The sequence below is a fragment of the Carcharhinus amblyrhynchos genome, unplaced genomic scaffold, assembly GCF_965287045.1.
Source record: "Carcharhinus amblyrhynchos unplaced genomic scaffold, sCarAmb.v2.hapA scaffold_800, whole genome shotgun sequence".
Taxonomy (NCBI): Eukaryota; Metazoa; Chordata; class Chondrichthyes; order Carcharhiniformes; family Carcharhinidae; genus Carcharhinus; species Carcharhinus amblyrhynchos.
The window spans coordinates 10,341-37,546 of NW_027650540.1; the positions used below are offsets into that span (position 1 = coordinate 10,341).

Sequence of the window (27,206 nt, forward strand, 5' to 3'; positions counted from 1 at the left end):
TTTTGTCCCACTGAGTGGGGGGGGGGGGGGGGGAGTGTGTGATCCCTCGTCCTGGGTAACGGCGGTGGGGGGGGGGGGGGGGGAGTGGTGAATTTCAACAGGCACCCGGGGGGAAATGGGGGGGTAACCCCCTCACTCTCAGAGGCAGGGGACGCCAACTCCCTGCACAGACCCCCACGGGGACATTGACTGAAGGGGAATACACAGGGCTAGGTGTCCACTGGGTGGGGGGAGGGGGGGGGGGGGCAGCGGGGTGTTCTGAGGGAGGGGGGATCAGGGAGGGGTAAAGGTGAAGGGTTTCGGACATCTTCTCTTTGCCCCCACGACGCTCGGTCAAAGTCCGCTGGCGGAAGGTGGAGTGTTTTAAGTGCTTACGCCCGGTGGGCGCCTCCCATCGTGCCCGTATCTCGTCAGAAATACCCGTCCTTCAGGATGCTGGCACCACTGCTGTTAGCCTCGGCGGGGCCCCTCTCGCAGCCCTCTCGCCCCGTCTCGGAGGCCGGCGAGGCCTCCCGCCCCCCGTTCTCCTTCTTCTTGGTGCTGCCCTTGCGCTGCTGGGCCTTGAGCTGTTGCTTCCGCTCCCGCTCCCGTTCCTTGGCCTGCCGGCGGGCGGCCTCCTTCTCGGCCCGGGCTCGCTCCTTCTCCCGCTCCTTCTCGGCCCGGGCCCTCTCCTTCTCGGCCCGGGCCCTCTCCTTCTCCCGCTCCTTCTCACGGCGCCGCTCATCCTTGCCGGGGTCACGCGGTGCCTCCCCGAAGGTGGACACGCTGGAGGTGGGCGAGGGCAGCGAGGGCCGCAGACCCTCCGATACCACCGGGCCGGGCTGGGGGGGAGGGGTGGCGGGCTGGGGGGGAGGGGTGGCTGGGGCGGGCGCCGACCCCAGCACCAGGCTGCTGATGGAGTGGGCGGGCGAGGGGGCGCGGAAAGCCCGCTGGCGTTTCTGGCGGTCGTCCCGACTGCCCCTCCGTAGGCTGGCCAGGCTGGCAGTGAGGCTCAGCAGGCTGGGGCTGCCCGTTAATGGCGGGTTGAGCCGGGAAACCTCCTCCCCGATGGCCCGGGCTCCGTACAGGCGGCGCGAGGGCCGGTGCTGCAGCTCCCCGCGGTTCTCCAGCCAGCGCCGACGCTGCCGCTGGTTCTCACGTTCTATCACTGCCTCGGTCACCTTCAGGGACGTCACCTGGTGTGGGACGGGACGGGGGGGGGGGGAGAAAAGCAGGCAGTTAGACCCAGTCCCATCGCACCAAACCTCCCACATCACCCCCCACCCCGTCACCTTTCCAAACTGTACCAAAGCCCAGTGTCCCAGACAGCTCCTGACAGGGCGAGCCACGGGCTCGACTGGGGTGGGGGGGCTGCAGGCTCGACCGGGGTGGGGGGGGCGAGCCACGGGCTCGACTGGGGTGGGGGGGCTGTGGGCTTGACCGGGGTGGGGGGGGCGAGCCACGGGCTCGACCGGGGTGGGGGGGCTGCAGGCTCGACCGGGGTGGGGGGGGCGAGCCACGGGCTTGACCGGGGTGGGGGGCATAAATGTTATGAGCAGTTTTGGGTCCCCGTATCTCAGGGAGGACGTGCCGGACCCTCGGAAAGGATCCAGAGGGAGATTCACAAGAACGATCCCTGGAATGAAGAGCTTGTGGTGTGAGGAACGGGTTGAGGACTCTGGGTCTGTACTCATTGGGAGTTTAGAAGGGGGGGATCTTATTGAAACTTCCAGGATACTGCGAGGGCCCTGGATAGAGTGGACGTGGGAGAGGATGGTTCCACTAGTAGGAAAAACTGGAACCAGAGAGGGCACAACCTCAGGGTAAAGGGACGGTCCTTTAAAACAGAGATGGGGAGGGATTTCTTCACCCAGAGAGTGGGGAATGTGGGGACTCTTTGCCCCAGAGAAGGCCGGGTCACTGAGTGTCTTTAAGACAGAGATAGATCGGTTCCTGATTAATAAGGGGATCAGGGGAAAAGGCAGGAGAATGGGGGATGGGGAAAATATCAGCCATGATTGGATGGGGGAGCAGAGTCGATAGGCTGAGTGGCCTCATTCTGCTCCTGTGTCTAACGGGGCCATGGGGTGGGTTGATGGTGGGGCAGTCTAGAGGGGCAGAATGGCCTCTCCCCAATCCTGCCTTTCTCAGTAGCAGAGGCAAACGTCCCATTTCCAAGGCCCCGTCTCCTATCCCCCCCCCCCCCCCCCCCCCAGGCACGGGGATTATCTGTGTCCCAGACCCGTGTGTATCACTGCTCCTACCTCCTGGACCAGGAAATCCTCCTGCAGGTACTGGGCAGGGATGCTGCGCAGTTTCTCCATGGTCTCGTACATCCCTTGGCAATCTCGCAGCTTCTCCGGGCTTCCCAGTGTGTAACGCAGCAATACCAAACCCACCTTGAAAATCACCTTCACCCCTAACACACAGAACAAGAGGTCAGCACACAGAGAGGGGGGGGGGGGGGGGGAGAACCAGAGAGAGGGGGAACCGGAGATGGGGGGGGTGGAACCGGAGGGAGAGAGAAAGGGGGGGGACCAGAGAGAGAGAGAGAAAGGGGGGAGACCGGAGAGAGAGAGAGAGGGGGGGGGGAGAGGGGGAGAGGGGAAAGGGGGGGGGGGGGGAGAGAACCGGAGAGAGGGGGGGAGGGGAGGAGGGGAGAGGGGGGGGGGAACCCGGAGAGAGGGGGGGGGGGAACCCAGAGAGGGGGGGGGAGAACTGGAGAGAGGGGGGAGGGGACCGGAGAGAGAGAGAGAGAGGGGGGGGGGGGGGAGGGGGAGAGGGGAAAGAGAGGGGGGGAGAGAGAACCGGAGAGAGGGGGGAGGGGAGGAGGGGAGAGAAGTGGGGGGGGGACCGGAGAGAGAGAGGGAGGGGGGAGAGAGAGAGAGGGGGGGGGACCGGAGAAGGGGACCGGAGAAAGAGAGGGGGGGGCAGGGAAGGAGGGAGAGAGAGAGAGAGGGCGGGGGGGGGGACCGGAGAAGGTGGGGGGGGGGACCGGAGTGGGGGGAAAAACGGAGAGAGAGGAAAGCGGAGAGGGGGGGTGTGGGGGGGGGGAGACAGAGAGAGAGAGAGAGAGGGAGGGAGGGACGGAGAGAGAGCGAGGGTATGGGGGACGGCGAAAAGGGCGGTCTCGGGGGACTGGGGGGGTCAGTATTTGGGAGTACGGGAGCGGTGTGGCATTGCGAGGGTAGATGGTCCAGTATTGAGAAGGGCCCACCTACCGTCACAGAAGAACATGTCCCAGACTCGCAGCACAGACGACCAGGGGAGGGTCCGTGAGTAGATGCACATGAACCATTCCGTCATGTACAGGATGGGGTCTATCTTGAACTTGTGGAGGTGTCGGTGAGCCAGTGGTGAGACCCGGCGCAGCAGGGCAAAGAAGATTTCTCCGTCCAGCTGGATCGCTTCCTGAATATCCAGACAGACAGAGAGACGGTCAGAGAATGAGCTCGGGAGGGGGGGTGGGGGGCGCAGAGACACAGGGGGCCCCCAAGGGAGCTCACCCCCTCTCAAACAGGGTCCCCTCCTTCAGCCCTGAGTCCACTGGAGAGGGTAACCTCCTCCCTCAGCTCCCACTGACAGACCCACACTACACCCCCAACCAACGCGGACACTGACCTCCCCTCACCGGGGGCACCTCCGGCAGCAGCCTGAACCTCCTCCACAGCATTCACCCTCGTAAACTCTGCCCAAACATCTGCTCTGGATCCCCACAAAGCATACTGTTTAAAACTTTCACTTCAAAGTTTTCATAAAATGTTTAGTTTTTAAAAGTTTTTAGCTTTTAAAGTTTTGTTTGTAATGTTTAATCTTAGTTTAGATTTGATTTATTATTGTCACGTGTATCGGTACACGGTGAAAAGTATTGTTTCTTGCGCGCTGTACAGACAAAGCATACCGTTGATAGAGAAGGAAAGGAGAGGGTGCAGAATGTAGTGTTACAGTCACAGCGAGGGTGTAGAGAAAGATCAGCTTAATGCGAGGTAGGTCCATTCAAAAGTCTGACAGCAGCAGGGAAGAAGCTGTTCTTGAGTCGGTCGGTACGGGACCTCAGACTTTTTCCCCGACGGAAGAAGGTGGAAGAGAGAATGTCCGGGTGTGTGTGTGGGGGGGGGGTCCTTAATTATCCCGGCTGCTTTTCCCCGAGGCAGCGGGAAATGTAGACGGAGTCAATGGATGGGAGGCTGGTTTGTGTGATGGATTGGGGGCTACATTCACCACCCTTTTGTAGTTCCTTGCGGTCTTGGGCAGAGCAGGAGCCAGACCGAGCTGTGATACAACCAGAAAGAATGCTTTCTATGGGGCATCTGTAAAAGTTGGTGAGACTCGGAGCGGACATTACAGTTTATAATGTTTAAAGTTGACAAAGTGAACAAGATCAGGGATGTCCTTCTGAGTCTGTATGAGTCTCTGGTCAGACCCCATTTGGAGCAGTTTTGGGTCCCCGTATCTCAGGGAGGATGTGCCAGACCCTCGGAAAGGATCCAGAGGGAGGTTCACAAGAACGATCCCTGGAATGAAGAGCTTGTGGTGTGAGGAACGGGTTGAGGACTCTGGGTCTGTACTCATTGGGAGTTTAGAAGGGGGGGGATCTTATTGAAATTTCCAGGATACTGCGAGGGCCCTGGATAGAGTGGATGGGGAGAGGATGGTTCCACTAGTAGGAAAAACTGGAACCAGAGAGGGCACAACCTCAGGATAAAGGGACGGTCCTTTAAAACAGAGATGGGGAGGGATTTCTTCACCCAGAGAGTGGGGAATGTGTGGGGAACTCTTTGCCCCAGAGGAGGCTGGGTCACTGAGTGTCTTTAAGACAGAGATAGATCGGTTCCTGATTAATAAGGGGATCAGGGGAAAAGGCAGGAGAATGGGGATGGGGAAAATATCAGCCATGATTGAATGGGGGAGCAGAGTCGATGGGCTGAGTGGCCTCATTCTGCTCCTAGGTCTTATGGTCGGAAGTTTAAAATTTATAAAGCTTATAAGTTGTATAGTTTTTAAAGTTCAAAGTTTATTTATTAGTCACAAGTTGGCTTACATTAACACTGCAATGAAGTTACTGTGAGAATCCCCGAGTCGCCCACACTCCCGTGCGGGGTTACACTGAGGGAGAATCCACCCTAACCAGCAGCTCTGTCAGACTGTGGGGGGAAACCGGCTCTGTGTTGTGTGGGTACTCACCAATCCAGCACTGTAATATCCAGGCAGGTATTTCTCACAAATCTGGACAAGGCACCAGAAAGCCTGCTGCAGGGGGACAGAGACAGAGAGAGTCAGAGAGAGTGTCTCGGCATAGAGGGGGGGGAGGGGCGGCGGCAAGGCAAGGCCCCCCTCCCCATCCCGCGCAGACAGCACAGCCCCCTCCCACTCAGAAGAACATAAGAAATAGGAGCAGGAGTCGGCCATCTAGCCCTTCGAGCCTGCCCCGCCATTCAATAAGATCATGGCTGATCTGAAGTGGATCAGTTCCACTTTCCCACTTTCTCCCCTTAATTCCCCTTGTCTATCAGAAACCTATCTACCCGGGACTTAAATATATTCAGCGAGGCAGCCCCCACCACTTCAACGGGCAGAGAATTCCAGAGATTCACCACCCTTTGAGTGAAGAAGTTCCTCCTCAACTCTGATCTAAACTGCGCCCCCCCTTATCTTGAGGCTGTGCCCTCTAGTCCTGCTGTCCTTTCTGAGCGGGAAGAATCTCTCTACCTCTACCCTATCCATCCCCTTCATTATCTTATACGTCTCTATAAGGATCCCCCCTCATCCTTCTAAACTCCAACGAGTACAGACCCAGTCTATTTAGTCTCTCTTCATAGTCCAACCCCCTCATCTCCGGTATCAGCCGAGTGAACCTCCTCTGCACTCCCTCCAAGGCCAAGTGCGGCGACCAAAACTGCACACAGTACTCCAGCTGCGGCCTCACCAGTGCCCTGTACAGTTGCAGCAAGACCTCCCTACTTTTATATTCAATCCCCCTCGCTATGAAGGCCAGCATCCCATTCACCTTCCTGACCACCTGCTGCACCTGCAGACTGGGTTTTTGCGACTCGTGCACAAGGACCCCCAGGTCCCTCTGCACCATAGCATGCTGCAGCTTTTCACCCTTTAAATAATAATCCCTCCTACTATTATTCCTGCCAAAGTGGATAACCTCACACTTGCTAACATTATACTCCATCTGCCAGGTCCTCACCCACTCGCTCAGCCTATCCAGATCCCTCTGCAGACTTTCCACACCCTCCGCACAATTTGCTTTTCCACTCATCTTTGTGTCATCAGCAAATTTCGACACCCTACCTCAGCCCCCTCCTCCAGATCATCTATATAAATGGTAAATAGCTGAGGCCCAGCACCGACCCCTGGGGCACTCCACTAGTCACCATCCGCCAATCCGAATAGCACCCATTAACCCCCACTCTCTGCCTCCTATTTGACAGTCAATCCTCTATCCACGCTAACACCCTACCCCCAACTCCCTGTCCCCTGACCTTCTGCAACAACCTCTTGTGAGGTACCTTGTCATCCACGCGGACAGCACAGCCCCCCCCCCACCACCCCACGCAGACAGCACAGCCCCCCCCACCACTCCCGCTCCGCACTGACAGCAAGCACTCCCCCCACCCCGCGCAGATGGCGGCCCCCCCATCCCCCCCCCCCCAACCCTGCGGACGGTACAGGATGGGTGGACAGTTACAGTCGGACGGCCCCTGGGTTCAGACTCCAGCTCCGTCACTCTTACCTCGGCTGGCATGTGCATCAACAGGACAGCAGCTACAGGCGCCTGTGCCTGACAGTACCCCTCGTCCGGTCGGTAAATGTGTAAGCCTTGAGGATACGGTACAGATCCTGCTGCCTGTGGGGAGGGGGGGATCGGGGGGGAGACACGTTAGCTCCAGGTCCAGACAACCCAGCCCCACCTTACTGGTCAGCGGGCAAAGATTATTTATTAGTGTCAGTGACATTAACACCACAATGAAGTTACTGTGAAAATCCCTCAAGTCGCCCACACTCCTGTTCAGTTACACGGAGGGAGAATTTACCACCTGAATTACACATCTCTGAACACCCAGGGGCAAACAGTGACAGACTGAGAGTGGGCGAGTTAGAGAGAAAGGGAGAGGGTACGGGGGGGTCTCGGAGGGGGGGGCTTGCAGGCGGTGGGTGTTCCCGTGTATCTGCTGCCTCCCCCCCTTGTCCTTCTAGGTGGGGGGGTTTGGGAGGTGCTGTGAAGGAGCCTTGGCGAGTCACTGTGGGGCATCTTGTAGACGGTACACACTGCTGTCTCTGTGTGTGGGTGATGGAGGGAGTGACTGTGGAAGGTGGGGGATAGTGTGTCGATCGAGCGGGGGGGGGAGGGGAGGGGGGGGCTGCTCTGTCCCGGATGGTGTCGAGCTTCTCGAGTGTTGTTGGGAGCCGCACCCATCCAGGCGAGCGGAGAGTATCCCATCACACTCCTGACTTGTGTCCTTGTAGATGGTGGGACAGACTGGGTGGGGAGGAGGTGGGGGGAGTCAGGAGGTGAGTTACTCTCCGCAGGGTCAAACAGGGTGGGGAGGGCGGGGAGGGGCTGCTCTGTCCCGGATGGTGTCGAGCTTCTCGAGTGCTGTTGGGAGCCGCACCCATCCAGGCGAGCGGAGAGTATTATGAACTTTCCAGAAGGCATTGGGAAAAGTGCCACACGTGAGGCTTTTAATAAAGATACAACTGAATGGAGTGAAAGGGGGAAGTGGGTGGGCTGTCTCTTGTGGGAGACGAACGCTGCCTGGTACCTGTGTGGGTGACACAAATGCCACCCACCATTTCTTCGAGGTGGTGGAGGGGGGGTGAGTGGGGAAGGTGGGGGTGAGTGTGTCGATCGAGTGGAGGGAAGGGGAGGGGGGGGGCTGCTCTGTCCCGGATGGTGTCGAGCTTCTCGAGTGTTGTTGGGACTGTTCTCGGGGGAACGGGGCCAGGGCTCTCGGAGTTTGGCGAACGTCACCATGACCTACCCGTAACCCCGCGCAAGGCAAACATCTCGTGGAAGGGAAACTGTCTGTGTAAATCCTTCTCGATGATGTCCAACCACTTGGGGTCTCCCTGCTGACGGTCCAGGTCCTGCAGGAAACCAAACACCAGAGGACAGGTTAGGAGGGTCTATGGGGGGGGGGGGGGGGCGGGGCGGGGGACAGAGACAGAGCGAGGGGGGGGACAGAGACAGAGCGAGGGGGGGACAGAGACAGAGCGAGGGGGGGGACAGAGACAGAGCGAGGGGGGGACAGAGACAGAGCGAGGGGGGACAGAGACAGAGCGAGGGGGGGGACAGAGACAGAGCGAGGGGGGGACAGAGACAGAGCGAGGGGGGGGACAGAGACAGAGCGAGGGGGGGGACAGAGACAGAGCGAGGGGGGGACAGAGACAGAGCGAGGGGGGGGACAGAGACAGAGCGAGGGGGGGGACAGAGACAGAGCGAGGGGGGGGACAGAGACAGAGCGAGGGGGGGACAGAGACAGAGCGAGGGGGGGGACAGAGACAGAGCGAGGGGGGGGACAGAGACAGAGCGAGGGGGGGACAGAGACAGAGCGAGGGGGGGGACAGAGACAGAGCGAGGGGGGGGACAGAGACAGAGCGAGGGGGGGGACAGAGACAGAGCGAGGGGGGGGACAGAGACAGAGCGAGGGGGGGGACAGAGACAGAGCGAGGGGGGGGGACAGAGACAGAGCGAGGGGGACAGAGACAGAGCGAGGGGGGGACAGAGACAGAGCGAGGGGGGGACAGAGACAGAGCGAGGGGGGGGACAGAGACAGAGCGAGGGGGGGACAGAGACAGAGCGAGGGGGGGACAGAGACAGAGCGAGGGGGGGACAGAGACAGAGCGAGGGGGGGACAGAGACAGAGCGAGGGGGGGGACAGAGACAGAGCGAGGGGGGGACAGAGACAGAGCGAGGGGGGGGACAGAGACAGAGCGAGGGGGGGACAGAGACAGAGCGAGGGGGGGACAGAGACAGAGCGAGGGGGGGGACAGAGACAGAGCGAGGGGGGGGACAGAGACAGAGCGAGGGGGGGGACAGAGACAGAGCGAGGGGGGGGACAGAGACAGAGCGAGGGGGGGGACAGAGAGACAGAGCGAGGGGGGGACAGAGACAGAGCGAGGGGGGCGGAGGACAGAGACAGAGCGGGGGGGGGGAGAGGGACAGACAGAGCGAGGGGGGGGACAGAGACAGAGCGAGGGGGGGACAGAGACAGAGCGAGGGGGGGACAGAGACAGAGCGAGGGGGGGACAGAGACAGAGCGAGGGGGCGAGGACAGAGACAGAGCGAGGGGGGGGGGAGAGGGACAGACAGAGCGAGGGGTGGGGGGAGGGGACAGACAGAGCGAGGGGGGCTGGGGGAAGGGGGGGGGGTAGTGGGCAGTCGGGGTCCCGGCCCCCGGTCCTACCTCGAACTTGCCGGGGTTCTGCTCCATCAGCTGCTTGCTGTGGGAAAGCTGCTGCCAGGCCCGAGCTCGCAGGAAGATGGAATCCCCTTCCGACACCTCAGCTTAACCTAAAACACACAGAGAGTCACACACACAGACACAGAGAGAGTCACACACACAGACACATAGAGAGAGAGGGAGAGGGAGAGAGAGAGTGTCACACACCCAGACACAGAGAGAGTCACACACACAGACACAGAGAGAGTCACACACACAGACACAGAGAGAGTCACACACACAGACACAGAGAGAGTCACAACACACAGACACAGAGAGAGTCACACACACAGACACAGAGAGAGTCACACACACAGACACAGAGAGAGTGTCACACACACAGACACAGAGAGAGTCACACACACAGACACAGGGGAGAGTGTCACACACACAGACACAGGGAGAGTGTCACACACCCAGACACAGAGAGAGTGTCACACACCCAGACACAGAGAGAGTGTCACACACCCAGACACAGAGAGAGTCACACACACAGACACAGAGAGAGAGAGAGAGAGTCACACACCCAGACACAGAGAGTCACACACACAGACACAGAGAGAGAGAGAGAGAGTCACACACCCAGACACAGAGAGTCACACACACAGACACAGAGAGAGTCACACACACAGACACAGAGAGAGAGAGAGAGAGAGTCACACACCCAGACACAGAGAGAGTCACACACCCAGACACAGAGAGAGTCACACACCCAGACACAGAGAGAGTCACACACACAGACACAGAGAGAGTCACACACACAGACACAGAGAGAGTCACACACACAGACACAGAGAGAGTCACACACACAGACACAGAGAGAGTCACACACACAGACACAGAGAGAGTCACACACACAGACACAGAGAGAGTCACACACACAGACACAGAGAGAGTCACACACACAGACACAGAGAGAGTCACACACCCAGACACAGAGAGAGAGAGAGAGAGAGAGTCACACACCCAGACACAGAGAGAGAGAGAGAGAGAGTCATACAGAGAGAGAGGGACACTCACACCCAGACAGAGAGAGAGAGGGGGGAGGGGGGTGCGGAGCCAGGGCCCCGAGGCGGGGGGAAAGAACTGACCAATGACCTCTGACCTTGTCAAAGCGCCGAGCGACCCATTTGTCCCACCGACTCAACATCTCCAACCACTTCAGCTCCCGCTGGCGAGCGACATCCACTGGGATCAAACTCTCCCTGAGAGAGAGAACAGCACTGAGTAACCCACACTCCAGAGTACAGGCAGACTCACCCTGTAACCCCATACTGTACCTGTATCTAACCCCGTGCTGTACCTGTCCAGGGAGTGTTTGATGGGGGGGACAGTGTAGAGGGAGCTTTACTCTGTATCTAACCCCGTGCTGTACCTGTCCTGGGAGTGTTTGATGGGGGAACAGTGTAGAGGGAGCTTTACTCTGTATCTAACCCCGTGCTGTACCTGTCCTGGGAGTGTTTGATGGGGGAACAGTGTAGAGGGAGCTTTACTCTGTATCTAACCCCGTGCTGTACCTGTCCTGGGAGTGTTTGATGGGGACAGTGTAGAGGGAGCTTTACTCTGTATCTAACCCCGTGCTGTACCTGTCCTGGGAGTGTTTGATGGGGACAGTGTAGAGGGAGCTTTACTCTGTATCTAACCCTGTGCTGTACCTGTCCTGGGAGTGTTTGATGGGGGACAGTGTAGAGGGAGCTTTACTCTGTATCTAACCCTGTGCTGTACCTGTCCTGGGAGTGTTTGATGGGGGACAGTGTAGAGGGAGCTTTACTCTGTATCTAACCCCGTGCTGTACCTGTCCTGGGAGTGTTTGATGGGGGGGACAGTGTAGAGGGAGCTTTACTCTGTATCTAACCCCGTGCTGTACCTGTCCTGGGAGTGTTTGATGGGGGGACAGTGTAGAGGGAGTGTTACTCTGTATCTAACCCTGTGCTGTACCTGTCCTGGGAGTGTTTGATGGGGGGACAGTGTAGAGGGAGCTTTACTCTGTATCTAACCCCGTGCTGTACCTGTCCTGGGAGTGTTTGATGGGGGGACAGTGTAGAGGGAGCTTTACTCTGTATCTAACCCCGTGCTGTACCTGTCCTGGGAGTGTTTGATGGGGGGACAGTGTAGAGGGAGCTTTACTCTGTATCTAACCCCGTGCTGTACCTGTCCTGGGAGTGTTTGATGGGGACAGTGTAGAGGGAGCTTTACTCTGTATCTAACCCCGTGCTGTACCTGTCCTGGGAGTGTTTGATGGGGGGTCAGTGTAGAGGGAGCTTTACTCTGTATCTAACCCCGTGCTGTACCTGTCCTGGGAGTGTTTGGTGGGGGGACAGTGTAGAGGGAGCTTTACTCTGTATCTAACCCCGTGCTGTACCTGTCCTGGGAGTGTTTGGTGGGGGGACAATGTGCATTGTGTTTTGATCTGTATATAACCCCGCTCTCTCTTGACCGCTGGATCTTGTGGGAACCGAATGCTCTCTGATGGACTCAGGGTAGCCCTGTCCCTTGTACATCCTCATACTGCTCTCATTGTCCCCTCGACAATGGGATCCATTCACAGCTCCATACGGAAATCCAGCTGTCCGGGATGACGCACTGGTTGGCTCTCTGAACTGCTGTGGGCCGGCAGGGCCCAACTCAGCCACCCCGACACCCCCTCCCTATCTCTGTAACCCCCTCCAGCCCCCCTACACCCCCTCCCTATCTCTGTAACTTCTGGGTGAAGAAATCTCTCCTCTTCTCAGTTCTCAAAGGTTTATCCCCTATCCTCAAACTCTGACCCCAAGTTCTGGACTTCCCCCACCATCAGGAACATTCTTTCTGAATCTAACCCTGTGTGAATTTTATAAGTTTCTGTGGGATTCCCCTCTCACTCTTCTAAACTCCAGTGAATATAATCCTAACCGACTGTGACAGACCTGCCATCCCAGGAATCAGCCTGGTAAACCCTCGCTGTGCTCCCTCTATAGCGAGGACATCCTTCCTGAGATAAGGAGACCCAAAACTGTCCACAATACTCCAGGTGTGGCCTCACCAACACCCTGTACAATTGCAGTAAAACATCCCTATCCCTACACTCCAATCCTCTCCCTCTGAACATACCATTTACCTTCTTTACTGCCTGCTGTACCTGCGCGCTTTCTCTCAGTGACTGATCCACAGACTCCAAGTTCTCACTGAGTATCCGCCTCTCTCAATTTACACCCACTCAAATAATAATCTGTCTTCCTGTTCTTGCTGCCAAAGTGGATAACCTCACATTTATCCACATTATACTGTGCCTGCCCTGCAGATACCCACACACTCAGCCTGTCCAAATCACAGTGAAGTATCTCTGCATCCTCCCACAGCTCACCCTCCCACCCAACTTTATATCACCTGCAAATTTGGAGATAATACATTCTGTTCCCTCTTCCAAATCATTCATATATAACTTATACAGTTGGGTTCCCAGCACAGATCCCTGCACAACCCCACTAAGCACTGAATGCCGATCAGAAAAATACCCATTTATGCCAACTCTTTGCTTGCTACTTGCGAACCAGCTTTCTGTCCATCTCAAGATATTACCTACAATCCCTTTAACTTTACATTGTGGTCTGTTATCTGTCTTCCTATTCTTGCAATCAAAGTGGATAACCTCACATTTGTCCGCCTCTCTCAATTTATACCCATTCGAATAATAATCTGCCTTCCTATCACTGCTACCTATTCCAAAGTACAAGGTTTTTCAAAAACTGCCGGTGCATATGGAGTACACAGACTGAAACATCATGCCGTGGGGCCAGACAGTCGTTTTGCCAACACACCAGGCTGTTTGTTGAACTTGAGCCAATTTAAATTCGGCATTTGGAAACAACAGCATATTAAATTTAAATGTGACAGTTTGGTAACCCGAGAACCAACTGCAGAGATGTTGATCTGTCATCAGGGGTACGAGAAGGGTCTCAGCTCGAGAGAGAGAGAAAGCAACTGCTCTCTCTGCGCCGCAGCTGATTACTCAAAGCCTCATCTGAACAGAAAGACAGAGATTCCAGACACAAGAACGAAAATGGAAGATTCCAGAAGACAACAAACCTGGTTGTAATTTAGAGAGTGACAATCATGCCATTTTTTTGTCCATAAGTAGGAATTGCATTTATCCGGACAGCATTCCATTAGAGTCATGTCTATTCCAATTACTAACAGTTAACTTGTTTAGCTCCGTAAATAAAACGTAGAAACGTAGATAAACTACAGCACAATACAGGCCCTTCGGCCCACAAAGTTCTGCTGAACATCTCCCTACCTACTAGGTTTACCCATAACCCTCTAGCTTACTAAACTCCATGTACTTATCTAAAAGTCTCTTAAAAGGCCCCATCGAATCCACCACCACCAACGGCAGCCGATTCCACTCACCCACCCCCCTCTGAGTGAAAAGCTTAGCCCTGACATCTCCTCTGTACCTGCTCCCCAGCACCTTAAACCTGTGTCCCTCTCGTAGTGACCATTTCAGCCCTGGGAAATGGCGTTGAAGTGTTACTTGTTGATTTTAAGGTGGGAGCCTCAGGCAATTCAGAGGGATCTGGGCGTACAGGTACACAGGTCACTGAAAGTGGCAACGCAGGTGGAGAAGGTGGTCAAGAAGGCATACGGCATGCTTGCCTTCATCGGCCGGGGCACTGAGTTTAAAAATTGGCAAGTCACGTTGCAGCTTTATAGAACCTTAGTGAGGCCGCACTTGGAATATAGAGTTCAATTCTGGGTCACCCACACTACCAGAAGGATGTGGAGGCTTTGGAGAGGGTTACAGAAAAGATTTACCAGGATGTTGCCCCTGGTACGGAGGGCATTAGCTATGGGGAGAGGTTGGAGAAACTTGGTTTGTTCTCACTGGAGGTTGAGGGGGAGACCTGATAGAAGTCTACAAGATGATGAGGGACAGAGTGGAGAGTCAGAAGCTTTTCCCCCCCAGGGTGGAAGAGTCAATTACGCGGGGGGCACAGGTTTAAGGTGCGAGGGGCAAGGTTTAAAGGAGATGTACGGGGCAGATTTTTTACACAGAGGGGGGGGTGGGTGCCTGGAACTCGCTGCCGGGGGGAGGGAGTGGAAGCGGATACGGGAGTGAGTTTTAAGGGGGCGTCTGGACAAATCCATGAATAGGATGGGAATAGAGGGATACGGTCCCCGGAAGGGTAGCGGGGGTTTAGTTCAGTCGGAGGCAGCGTGGGTCGGTGCAGGAGGGACCGAGGGGCCTGTTCCCGTGCTGGAATTCTCTCTGTTTTAGTTATTTTGATTTTGTCACTCAAAGTTGTTGCAGTGCTGATACTCCCCCTTCCCACACTCACTTTAACAGATTAAGAGGTGAGGAATTCCTCTCTGAATGGTTAGTTCTCAGAGAAGGAATCAACCTCCCTTTTACAACACTCCCCAAGTGGATAAACCTCACAGTTATCCACCTCTCTCCTTCAAAATAAGAATCTGCCTTCCTATTCTTGCTACCGGAGTGGATAACGTGACATTTACCCACATAAACAGGGGCTGCAAACCGCTCTTGCGCCCAGCGTTCAAAGCGGGCGAACTGGATGGAATTCTATCAAAGCCTTTTGTATTTGCTGATCTTTTAACCGTGTCCATTTGCAACACAAGTCACCACAGACACCACAACGCAGAACCCATATCCAACAAACAAGGACTGGCCATTCAGACCCACACGCACACTCCACCATTCAGAAGGATCCGGGGTGATCCTGCCCCAGTGTGGCACTTTACAAAGCACCCCTTTCACCCATACCCCACTGACCCGCGAACCAGAGACCGAACCTTATCCACGGAATAACAACTCCCCGGGAGTGAGTTACAGACTGGAATCTAATCGAGGGGTTCGGGGTGGTTTATATACAGAATAACAGCTCCCCGGGAGTGAGTTACAGACTGGAATCTAATCGAGGGGTTCGGGGTGGTTTATATATAGAATAACAGATACCTGGGAGTGAGTTACAGACTGGAATCTAATCGAGGGGTTCGGGGTGGTTTATATATAGAATAACAGACACCCGGGAGTGAGTTACAGACTGGAATCTGATCGAGGGGTTCGGGGTGGTTTATATATAGAATAACAGCTCCCCGGGAGTGAGTTACAGACTGAAATCTGATCGAGGGGTTCGAGGTGGTTTATATACAGAATAACAGATACCCGGGAGTGAGTTACAGACTGGAATCTGATCGAGGGGTTCGGGGTGGTTTATATATAGAATAACAGATACCCGGGAGTGAGTTACAGACTGGAATCTAATCGAGGGGTTCGGGGTGGTTTAGATATAGAATAACAGATACCCGGGAGTGAGTTACAGACTGGAATCTCATCGAGGGGTTCGGGGTGGTTTATATACAGAATAACAGATACCCGGGAGTGAGTTACAGACTGGAATCTAATCGAGGGGTTCGGGGTGGTTTATATACAGAATATCAGATACCCGGGAGTGAGTTACAGACTGGAATCTAATCGAGGGGTTCGGGGTGGTTTATATATAGAATAACAGCTCCCTGGGAGTGAGTTAAGAATACAGACGTCTCCTTAACCTCCCTTGACTCATATCAGCATGTCGAAAGAGATACACAGGAATGGCCTTGTTCCCGACACACACACACCCATTCACATGCTCAAACATAACTGCGGTTAGACCACACACACCCAGGCTGATAACGTCCTTCTGCTCTTCCAGGCAGTGTTGAGCCAGACCACACTTGGGGAGGATGTGGCCTCCACACTGCGTGTCTCACACTGTTGCAACCTGATCGAACGCACAGGCCTGCAGTCTCACTTACACACAGGCTGCAGTTCGACTTTCCAGCCCTGTGTGCCCACCAGATAAGATCATAACAGATACCACTGCAGCCTTTCCCCACTGACAAGTCTCACTGTCCCTCTTCTTCTCCCCCTCCCCCCCGCCCGTCTCCCCCTCCCGCTCTCTCCCCGCCCGTCACCCCTCCCTCTCTCTCCCCCCGCCCGTCACCCCCTCCCTCTCTCTCCCCGCCCGTCACCCCCTCCCTCTCCCCACCGCCCGTCACCCCCTCCCTCTCTCTCCCCGTCCGTCACCCCCTCCCTCTCTCTCCCCGCCCGTCACCCCCTCCCTCTCTCTCCCTGTCCGTCACCCCCTCCCTCTCCCTCCCCGCCCCGTCACCCTCTCCCCTCTCCCCCCCGCCCGTCACCCCCTCCCTCTCTCTCCCCCCCCGTTCTCTCTCTCTCTGCCCGTCACCCCCTCCCTCTCCCCCCCGCCCGTCACCCCCTCCCTCTCTCTCCCCGTCCGTCACCCCCTCCCTCTCTCTCCCCGCCCGTCACCCCCTCCCTCTCCCTCCCCGCCCGTCACCCCCTCCCTCTCCCTCCCCGCCCCGTCACCCTCTCCCTCTCCCCCCGCCCGTCACCCCCTCCCTCTCTCTCCCCCCCCGCTCTCTCTCTCTCTGCCCGTCACCCCCTCCCTCTCTCTCCCCGCCCGTCACCCCCTCCCTCTCTCCCCCCGCCCGTCACCCCCTCCCTCTCTCCCTCCGCCCGTCACCCCCTCCCTCTCCCCCCCGCCCATCACCCCCTCCCTCTCTCTCTCCGCCCGTCACCCCCTCCCTCTCTCTCCCCGCCCGTCACCCCCTCCCTCTCCCTCCCCGCCCGTCACCCCCTCCCTCTCTCTCTCCGCCCGTCACCCCCTCCCTCTCTCTCCCCGCCCGTCACCCCCTCCCTCTCTCTGCCCCCCTCTCCCTCCCTACCCCCTGTTATCCATGAATAGGATGGGAATAGAGGGATACGGTCCCCGGAAGGGTAGGGGGGTTTAGTTCAGTTGGGGGGGGGGGGCAGCACGGGTCGGTGCAGGAGGGGCCGAACGGCCTGTTCCCGTGCTGGAATTTCCTTTGTTCTCTCTCCATCACCCAACTCCTCAGAGCAGGTGGCCACCCGGCCCGTCCAGCCCTGCTGTCCCACTCGATCCAATTGCGGCGCTGACTTCGCTTCCCTGTCTCTCTCTCTCTCTGTCCCCGTCGTTCCCTCCACCCACCCCCCCCCCCCCAACCCACCTCGGTAACCCTCGACCCCCACCCCCCAGGAAATCAGAAATCTAACTCAGCCTTGGATATACCGCCCGCACCCCCCCCCCCCGCCCCGCAAACCCACCCCGACCCCCAGCTCTTCCGGGGGGGGTGGGGGCATTCCACAGATCGACACCCCTCCCCCCCCCCCCGCGTAATTGACTCTTCCACCCTGGGGGGGGGGGAAAAGCTTCTGACTCTCCACTCTGTCCCTCATCATCTTGTAGACTTCTATCAGGTCTCCCCCTCAACCTCCAGTGAGAACAAACCAAGTTTCTCCAACCTCTCCCCATAGCTAATGCCCCTCCGTACCAGGGGCAACATCCTGGTAAATCTTTTCTGTAACCCTCTCCAAAGCCTCCACATCCTTCTGGTAGTGTGGGTGACCCAGAATTGAACACTATATTCCAAGTGCGGCCTCACTAAGGTTCTATAAAGCTGTCACCTCTCGTTCCTCTAAACCCCAACAGGGTTACGGACCCCTAACCTGCCTGAACCTTTCCCCATAAGGCAAACACCTCCCCCCCCCCACAGGAACCAGCCCCAATGAGCCTTCTCTGAGCAGCCCCCAGCTCCAGTCTAACCCTCTGCTAGTAAAGAGACCAAAACTAGGCCCCAGTGCAAGCCTCCCCAGTGGGAAGGGGGGAGGGGATAACCAAGGGGTTCCACAAAGCTCAAACCTCCCCCCTCCCCACTGACATTATATCTTAGAATCCATACAGTGCAGAGGGAGACCATTCGGCCCACCAAGTCTGCACCGATCACAATCCCACACAGGCCCTATTCACATTACCCCACATATTTACCAAACTAAAATCCCTCTGACACTAAGGGACAATTTAGCACGGCCAATCCACCCTAACCTACACATCTTTGGACACTAAGGGACAATTTAGCACGGCCAATCCACCCCTAACCTACACATCTTTGGACACTAAGGGACAATTTAGCACGGCCAATCCACCCCTAACCTACACATCTTTGGACACTAAGGGACAATTTAGCACGGCCAATCCACCCTAACCTACACATCTTTGGACACTAAGGGACAATTTACCATGGCCAATCCACCCTAACCTACACATCTTTGGACACTAAGGGACAATTTAGCACGGCCAATCCCCCCTAACCTGCACATCTTTGGGACACTAAGAGACAATTTAGCACGGCCAATCCACCCTAACCTACACATCTTTGGACACTAAGAGACAATTTAGCACGGCCAATCCACCCTAACCTACACATCTTTGGACACTAAGAGACAATTTAGCACGGCCAATCCACCCTAACCTACACATCTTTGGACACTAAGGGACAATTTAGCACGGCCAATCCACCCTAACCTACACATCTTTGGACACTAAGGGACAATATAGCACAGCCAATCCACCCTAACCTACACATCTTTGGACACTAAGAGACAATTTAGCATGGCCAATCCACCCTAACCTACACATCTTTGGACACTAAGGGACAATTTAGCATGGCCAATCCACCCTAACCTACACATCTTTGGACACTAAGGGACAATTTAGCACGGCCAATCCACCCTAACCTACACATCTTTGGACACTAAGGGACAATATAGCACAGCCAATCCACCCTAACCTACACATCTTTGGACACTAAGAGACAATTTAGCATGGCCAATCCACCCTAACCTACACATCTTTGGACACTAAGGGACAATTTAGCATGGCCAATCCACCCTAACCTACACATCTTTGGACACTAAGGGACAATTTAGCACGGCCAATCCACCCTAACCTACACATCTTTGGACACTAAGGGACAATTTAGCATGGCCAATCCACCCTAACCTACACATCTTTGGACACTAAGGTGTAATTTAGCACGGCCAATCCACTCTAACCAGCACAGGGAAGTTATGGTGGGTTACAGGAACCATGGTGTACAAAGGCTGTAATAAATCTAGTCAAGAAGAAAAGGAAAGCGAACAAAAGGTTCAGAGAGCTTGGTAATGTTAGGGATCTAGAAGAGTATACGGCTAATAGGAAGGATCTTAAGAAGGAAATGAGGAGAGCCCGAAGGGGTCTTGAGAAGGCCTTGGCAGGCAGGATTAAGGAAAACCCCAAGGCATTCTACAAGTATGTGAAGAGCAAGAGGATAAGATGTGAAGGAATAGGACTTATCAAGTGGGAAAGTTTGTATAGAATGGGTAGGAACAGCAGAGGTACTTAATGAATACTTTACTTCAGTATTTACAGTGGAAAAGGATCTCTGTGGTTGTAACGCAGACTTGCAGCGGACTGAAAAGCTCGAGTGTGTAGATATTAAGAAAGAGGAAGTGTTGGAGCTTCTGAAAAGCATCAAGTTCGATAAGTCGCCAGGACCGGATGGGACGTACCCCAGGTTACTGTGGGAGGCGAGGGAGGAGATTGCAGAGCCTCTGGCAACGATCTTTGCCTCATCAACGGAGACGGGAGAGATTCCAGAGGATTGCGGATGTGGTTCCTATATCCAAGAAAGGGAACAGGGATAGCCCAGGAAATTATAGAGCAGTGAGTCTAACCTCAGTGATTGGGAAATAGATGGAGAAGATCCTGAGAGGCAGGATTTATGAATATTTAGAGAAGTATAATATGATTAAGAATAGTCAGCACAGCTTTGTCAAAGGCAGATCATGCCTTACGAGCCTGGGTGAGTATTTTGAAGATGTGACTAAACACATTAACGAAGGAAGAACGGTGGATGTGGTTTATATGGACTTCAGCAAGGCATTTGATAAGGTGCCCCATGCAAGGCTTATTGAGAAAGTGAGGGGGGAAGGGATCCAAGGGGACATTGCTTTGTGGATTCAGAACTGGCTTGCTCACAGAAGACAGAGTGTGGTTGTGGATGGGTCTTTTTCTGCATGGAGGTCGGTCACCATTGGAGTGCCCCAGGGATCTGTTCTAGGACCCTTGCTGTTTGTGATTTTTATACATGACCTGGATGAGGAAGTGAAGAGATGGGTTGGTAAGTTTGCCGACGATACGAAGGTTGGTGGTGTTGTGGATAGTCTGGAGGGACGTCAGAAGTTGCAGCGAGACATCGATAGGATGCAAGACTGGGCGGAGAAGTGGCAGATGGAGTTCAACCCGGATAAATGTGTAGTGGTTCATTTTGGCAGATCCAATAGGATGGCAGAATATAATATTAATGGTAGGACTCTTGGCAGTGTGGAAGGTCAGAAAGATCTTGGGGTCTGAGTTCATCAGATGCTCAAATTGGCCTCGCAGGTGTAGGATGTGGTCAGGAAGGCGTATGGTGTACTGGCCTTCATTAATCGAGGGATTGAGTTTAGGAGTCGGGAGGTAATGCTGCAACTTTATCAGACCCTGGTCAGACCCCACTTGAGTACAGTGCGCAGTTCTGGTCGCCTCACTACAGGAAGGATGTGGAAGCCATTGAGACGGTGCAGAGGAGATTTACAAGGATGTTGCCTGGATTGGGAGGCATGCCTTATGAGGATAGGTTGAGGGAGCTCGGCCTATTCTTCCTGGAGAGACGAAGGATGAGGGGGTGACCTGATAGAGGTTTATAAGATGTTAGAGGTATTGATCAAATGGTATTACAGCAATACAGAGGGTGGAAAATTTAGAAGGGTCATGTAACGAGTCACTGTAGGTAGAGCTCAGAAACAGGAAGGGCGCAGTCACTATGCTGGGGGTATACTACAGGCCACCCAACAGCCCACGGGAAATGGAGGAACGGATATGTAAGGAGATTCTGAATAGATGCAGAAAAAATAGGCTTGTTGTATTGGGAGACTTTAATTTCCCTGGTATAGACTGGAAATCCCTTAGGGCTGGGGGTTTGGATGGGAAGGAATTTATAAAATGTGTACAGGAAGGTTCTTTGGAACAATATGTTGATAGTCCAACGAGAGAGGGGGCTATACTGGACCTCGTACTGGGGAATGAGCCCTGTCAGGTCATCAAAGTTTCAGCAGGGGAACATGTGGTAAATAGTGATCACAATTCAGTAAACTTTCGGATAGTAATGGACCAGGATGAGTGCTGTCCTTACGGGTAGGGTGCTGAATTGGGGGAAGGCTAACTACAGCCAGATTAGGCAGGAATTGGTGCCTGTTGATTGGGAGAGGCTGTTTGAGGGTAAATCCATACCTGGAATGTGGGAGTCTTTTAAGGAGCAGTTGATGGGGCTGCAGGACAGGCATGTGCCTGTAAAAAGGAAGGATAGGAAAGGTAGGATTCGAGAGCCGTGGATAACCGGGGAAATTGTGGGTCTAATCAAAAAGAAAAAGAGGCATGTGTAAGGTCCAGGCAACTAAAAACAGATGGAGCACTGGAGGAATACAGAGAAAGGAGAAAAGAACTCAAACAGGGAGTTAGAAAGGCAAAAAGGGTGACGAAATGTCCTTGGCAGACAGGATTAAGGAGAATCCTGAGGCATTTTATTCATACGTAAGGAACAAGAGGGTTGTCAGGGAAAGAATCGGACCTCTCAGGGACAAAGGAGGGGAATTATGTTTAGGACCCAAGGGAATAGGGGAGATCCTAAATGAATACTTCACAAAGGAGAGGGACATGTTAACTAGGAGTGTCTCAGAGGCAGGTGTTGACCCGTTAGAGAGAATCTCCATTACAAGGGAGGAAGTGTTAGGTTTTTTAGGGAACATTAAAACTGACAAAACCCCAGGGTCTGATGACATCTATCCTAGACTGCTCAGGGAGACAAGAGATGAAATCGCTGGGCCTCTGACAGGAATCTTTGTCTCTTCATTGGACACAGGTGAGGTCCCAGAGGATTGGAGGATAGCGAATGTGGTCCTGTTATTTAAGAAGGGTAGCAGGGATAACCCGGGTAATTATAGGCTGGTGAGCTTGGGTCTGTGGTAGGGAAATTGTTGGAGAAGATTCTTAGAGATAGGATATACGCACATTTAGAACGGAATAATCTCATTAGCGATAGACAGCATGGTTTTGTACGGGGGAGGACTTGCCTCACAAATTTGGTGGAGTTTTTTGAGGAGGTGACAAAAACGGTTGACGAGGGAAGGGCTGGGGATGTCGTCTATATGGATTTTAGTAAAGTGTTTGACAAGGTCCCTTATGGCAGGCTGGTGTAAAAGGTTAAATCTCACGGGATAAAAGGTGAGCTGGCGAGATGGGTGGAGGAGGCTTGGCCACAGGAGACAGAGGGTAGCAGTGGAGGGGTCTTTTTCCGACTGGAGATCCGTGACCAGTGATGTTCCGCAGGGCTGTGTACTGGGACCTCTGCTGTTTGTGATATATATAAATGATTTGGAAGAAAGTGTAACCGGTGTGATCAATAAGTTTGCGGATGACACGAAGATTGCTGGAGTTGTGGATAGCGATGAACATTGTCATAAGAACATAAGAAATAGGAGCAGGAGTCGGCCATCTAACCCCTCGAGCCTGCCCCGCCATTCAATAAGATCATGGCTGATCTGAAGTGGATCAGTTCCACTTTCCCGCTTTCTCCCCATAACCCTTAATTTCCCTGTCTATCAGAAACCTATCTACCCGTGACTTAAATATATTCAGCGAGGCAGCCTCCACCACTTCAACGGGCAGAGAATTCCAGAGATTCACCACCCTTTGAGTGAAGAAGTTCCTCCTCAACTCCGATCTAAACTGCCCCCCCTTTATCTTGAGGCTGTGTCCTCTAGTCCTGCTGTCCTTTCTAAGCGGGAAGAATCTCCCTACCTCTACCCTATCCATCCCCTTCATTATCTTATACGTCTCTATAAGATCCCCCCTCATCCTTCTAAACTCCAATGAGTACAGACCCATTCTATTTAGTCTCTCTTCATAGTCCAACCCCCTCATCTCCGGTATCAGCCTAGTGAACCTCCTCTGCACTCCCTCCAAGGCCAAGTGCAGCGACCAAAACTGCACACAGTACTCCAGCTGCGGCCTCACCAGTGCCCTGTACAGTTGCAGCAAGACCTCCCTGCTTTTATATTCAATCCCCCTCACTATAAAGGCCAGCATCCCATTCGCCTTCCTGACCACCTGCTGCACCTGCAGACTGGGTTTTTGCGGCTCGTGCACAAGGACCCCCAGGTCCCTCTGCACCGTAGCATGCTGCAGCTTTTCACCCTTTAAATAATAATCCCTCCTACTATTATTCCTGCCAAAGTGGATAAAGGTCAGAGAATGCAGCGGGATATAGATAGGCTGGAAAATTGGGCGGAGAAAAGGCAGATGGAATTTAATCCAGATAAAAGCGAAGTGATGCATTTCGGTAAATCTAATGTAGGGGGGAGCTACACAATAAATGTCAGAACCATCAGGAATACAGACACACAGAGGGACCTGGGGGTGCAAGTCCACAGATCCTTAAAGGTGGCAGCACAGGTGGAGAGGGTGGTGAAGGCGGCATATGGCACGCTTGCCTTTATAGGACGGGGTATAGAGTATAAAAGTTGGCGTACGATGTTACAGCTGTATAGAACGTTGGTTAGGCCACATTTAGAATACTGGGTCCAGTTCTGGTCACCACACTACCAGAAGGAGGTGGAGGCTTTGGAGAGAGTACAGAGGAGGTTTACCAGGATGTTGCCCTGGTTATGGAGGGTCTTAGCTATGAGGAGAGATTGGGTAAACTGGGGCTGTTCTCCCTGGAAAGACGGAGAATGAGGGGAGACCTAGTAGAGGTGTATAAAATTATGAGGGGTATGGATAGGGTGATCAGTGGGAAGCTTTTTCCCAGGTCGGAGGTGACAATCACGAGGGGGGGGTCACAGGTTCAAGGTGAGGGGGGGTGAGGTATAACTCCGATATCAGAGGGACGTATTTGACACAGAGGGTGGTGGGGCCTGGAATGCACTGCCAAGCAGGGAGGCGGACACACTGGGATGGTTTAAGACTTACCTGGATAGTCACATGGACAGACTGGGAATGGAGGGATACAGACGGATGGTCTGGTTGGACCAATGAGCAGCGCAGGCTTGGAGGGCCGAAGGGCCTGTTTCCTGTACTGTTCTTTGAGTGGATTCTCAGAGGCTATTTCCCAGGGCTGAAATGGTCACTACGAGAGGGACACAGGTTTAAGGTGCTGGGGAGCAGGTACAGAGGAGATGTCGGGGGTAAGTTTCTCACTCAGAGGGGGATGAGTGAGTGGAATCGGCTGCCGTCGGGGGTGGTGGAGGTGGATTCGAGAGGGTTTTTTAAGAGACTTTTAGATAAGGAGATGGAACTTAGTAAGATAGAGAGTTATAGCTTAATCTAGGTGGGGACATGTTCGGCAGCACTTTGTGGGCCGAAGGGCCTGTATTGTGCTGTAGTTTATGTTTCTATCTTTGGTACGTGGGAGGAAACCACACAGACACGGAGAGAACATGCAGACTCCGCACAGACAGTGACCTGGGTCATTGGCGCTGTGAAGCAGCAATGCCAACCACTGTGCCCCCCCCCCCACGCCGACACTATAGTTAAGAAAGCCCCACCAACGCCTCTACTTTCTCAGAAGACTAAGGAAATTTGGCATGTCCGCTCCGACTCTCACCAACTTTTACAGATGCCCCATAGAAAGCATTCTTTCTGGTTGTATCACAGCTCGGTCTGGGATCCTGCTCTGCCCAAGACCGCAAGGAACTACAAAAGGGTGGTGAATGTAGCCCCCAATCCATCACACAAACCAGCCTCCCATCCATTGACTCTGTCTACACTTCCCGCTGCCTCGGGGAAAAGCAGCCGGGATAATTAAGGACCCCCCCCACCCCCCCACACACCCCGGACATTCTCTCTTCCACCTTCTTCCGTCGGGAAAAAGATACAAAAGTCTGAGGTCCCGTACCGACCGACTCAAGAACAGCTTCTTCCCTGCTGCTGTCAGACTTTTGAATGGACCTACCTCGCATTAAGCTGATCTTTCTCTACACCCTAGCTGTGACTGTAACACTACATTCTGCACCCTCTCCTTTCCTTCTCTATCAACGGTATGCTTTGTCTGTATAGCGCACAAGAAACAATACTTTTCACTGTATCCCCATACACGGGACAATAATAAATCAAACCAAAACTGCCCTTGGCCAACTCGTTAACATATAATGTAATAAACTGAGGGAACAACACTCCACTAGTTATACATACCAACCTGAAAGAATCTCCTTCGGGGGGAGATGAGGGAGAGGGGGAGAAGGGGATACTGGTGTTTGATGATAGAGCACAGAAACTTTACAGTGCAGGAGACCATTCAGCCCGACTCTCTGAGAGTGTTCCACCCCAGCCCTATCCCCATAACCCCATGCGTTTACCCGAGCTGTTCCCCCTGACACTAAGGGACAATTTAGCACGGCCAATCCACCCTAACCTACACATCTTTGGACACTAAGGGACAATTTAGCACGGCCAATCCACCCTAACCTACACATCTTTGGACACTAAGGGACAATTTAGCACGGCCAATCCACCCTAACCTACACATCTTTGGACACTAAGGGACAATTTAGCATGGCCAATCCACCCTAACCTACACATCTTTGGACACTAAGGGACAATTTAGCATGGCCAATCCACCCTAACCTACACATCTTTGGACACTAAGGGACAATTTAGCACGGCCAATCCACCCTAACCTACACATCTTTGGACACTAAGGGGCAATTTAGCACGGCCAATCCACCCTAACCTACACATCTTTGGACACTAAGGGGCAATTTAGCACGGCCAATCCACCCTAACCTACACATCTTTGGACACTAAGGGACAATTTAGCACGGCCAATCCACCCTAACCTGCACATCTTTGGACACTAAGGGACAATTTAGCATGGCCAATCCACCCTAACCTACACATCTTTGGACACTAAGGGACAATTTAGCACGGCCAATCCACCCTAACCTACACATCTTTGGACACTAAGGGACAATTTAGCATGGCCAATCCACCCTAACCTACACATCTTTGGACACTAAGGGACAATTTAGCACGGCCAATCCACCCTAACCTACACATCTTTGGACACTAAGGGACAATTTAGCACGGCCAATCCCCCCTAACCTACACATCTTTGGGGTGTGGGAAGAAACCCGGAGGAAACCCACGCAGACACGGGGAGAATGTGCACAGAAAGAGGCTCGAGGCTGGGAATCGAACCCGGCTCCCTGGCGCTGGGAGGCAGCAGTGCTGAACCACGCCGCAGCACGGTGGGAGAGGATCTTATTGGGTGGGATAGCATGACGTGGTAGGGCTGAGCGACCTACTGCTGGTACTGCTTCTGACGGGAAGGGGCGAAAAATCACTCAATCCCATGGCCCCGCACGCCCCCGTTCCCCCCCCACCACCCCTGCACACCCCGTTCTCCCCGCACCGCCCCCGTTCCCCTCCCCCCATACTCACCCATACTCACTGGGCTCCGCAGAACTGGGCACCGCCCAGGAAGCCATATTTGTCGGTTCGTTGCGACGAGGCGGTGCTGCCGTTGAGTTCGGAGTCCGACCCCAGCGAGCTGCCGTCCTCCTGCAGCAGAGACTCGGCCGTGCCGTACATGGAGACGGAGTCCACCTGGCCGCAGAGCGAGACGGTGTCGGCCAGCGAGACGGTGTCCGGGGGGGCCCCCCCTCCGCGCGGGGACGCCGGCAGGCCGGCCCGGGGCGGCCCCTCCTGCGAGGGCTCGCGGGGCACCGCCCGTTCCGGGGCGGGCGCCGGCCTGGGTCCCGCCTCCGGCTCGCGGCGCGGAGACGGGGGGCGCACCGCGGGCGCCAATCGAGGCCGGTCCGCGGCAGGGGCCACGGGC

The 27,206-nt window shown here is 54.5% G+C and overlaps 1 protein-coding gene across 1 annotated transcript; it reads right to left on the reverse strand.

The window, feature by feature from the left end:
* Nucleotides 1-261: 261 nt before the first annotated feature.
* On the reverse strand, nucleotides 262-27,024 carry LOC145340141 (TBC1 domain family member 10B-like). The gene is given in 11 exon segments (XM_080184569.1): nucleotides 262-1,175; nucleotides 2,244-2,398; nucleotides 3,201-3,390; nucleotides 5,164-5,229; nucleotides 6,722-6,798; nucleotides 6,801-6,835; nucleotides 7,967-8,076; nucleotides 9,396-9,469; nucleotides 9,472-9,502; nucleotides 10,537-10,636; nucleotides 26,820-27,024. Coding segments are annotated over 11 exon segments (1,743 nt in total). The 5' UTR covers nucleotides 26,960-27,024; the 3' UTR covers nucleotides 262-410.
* Between the last annotated feature and the right edge of the window lie 182 nt (nucleotides 27,025-27,206).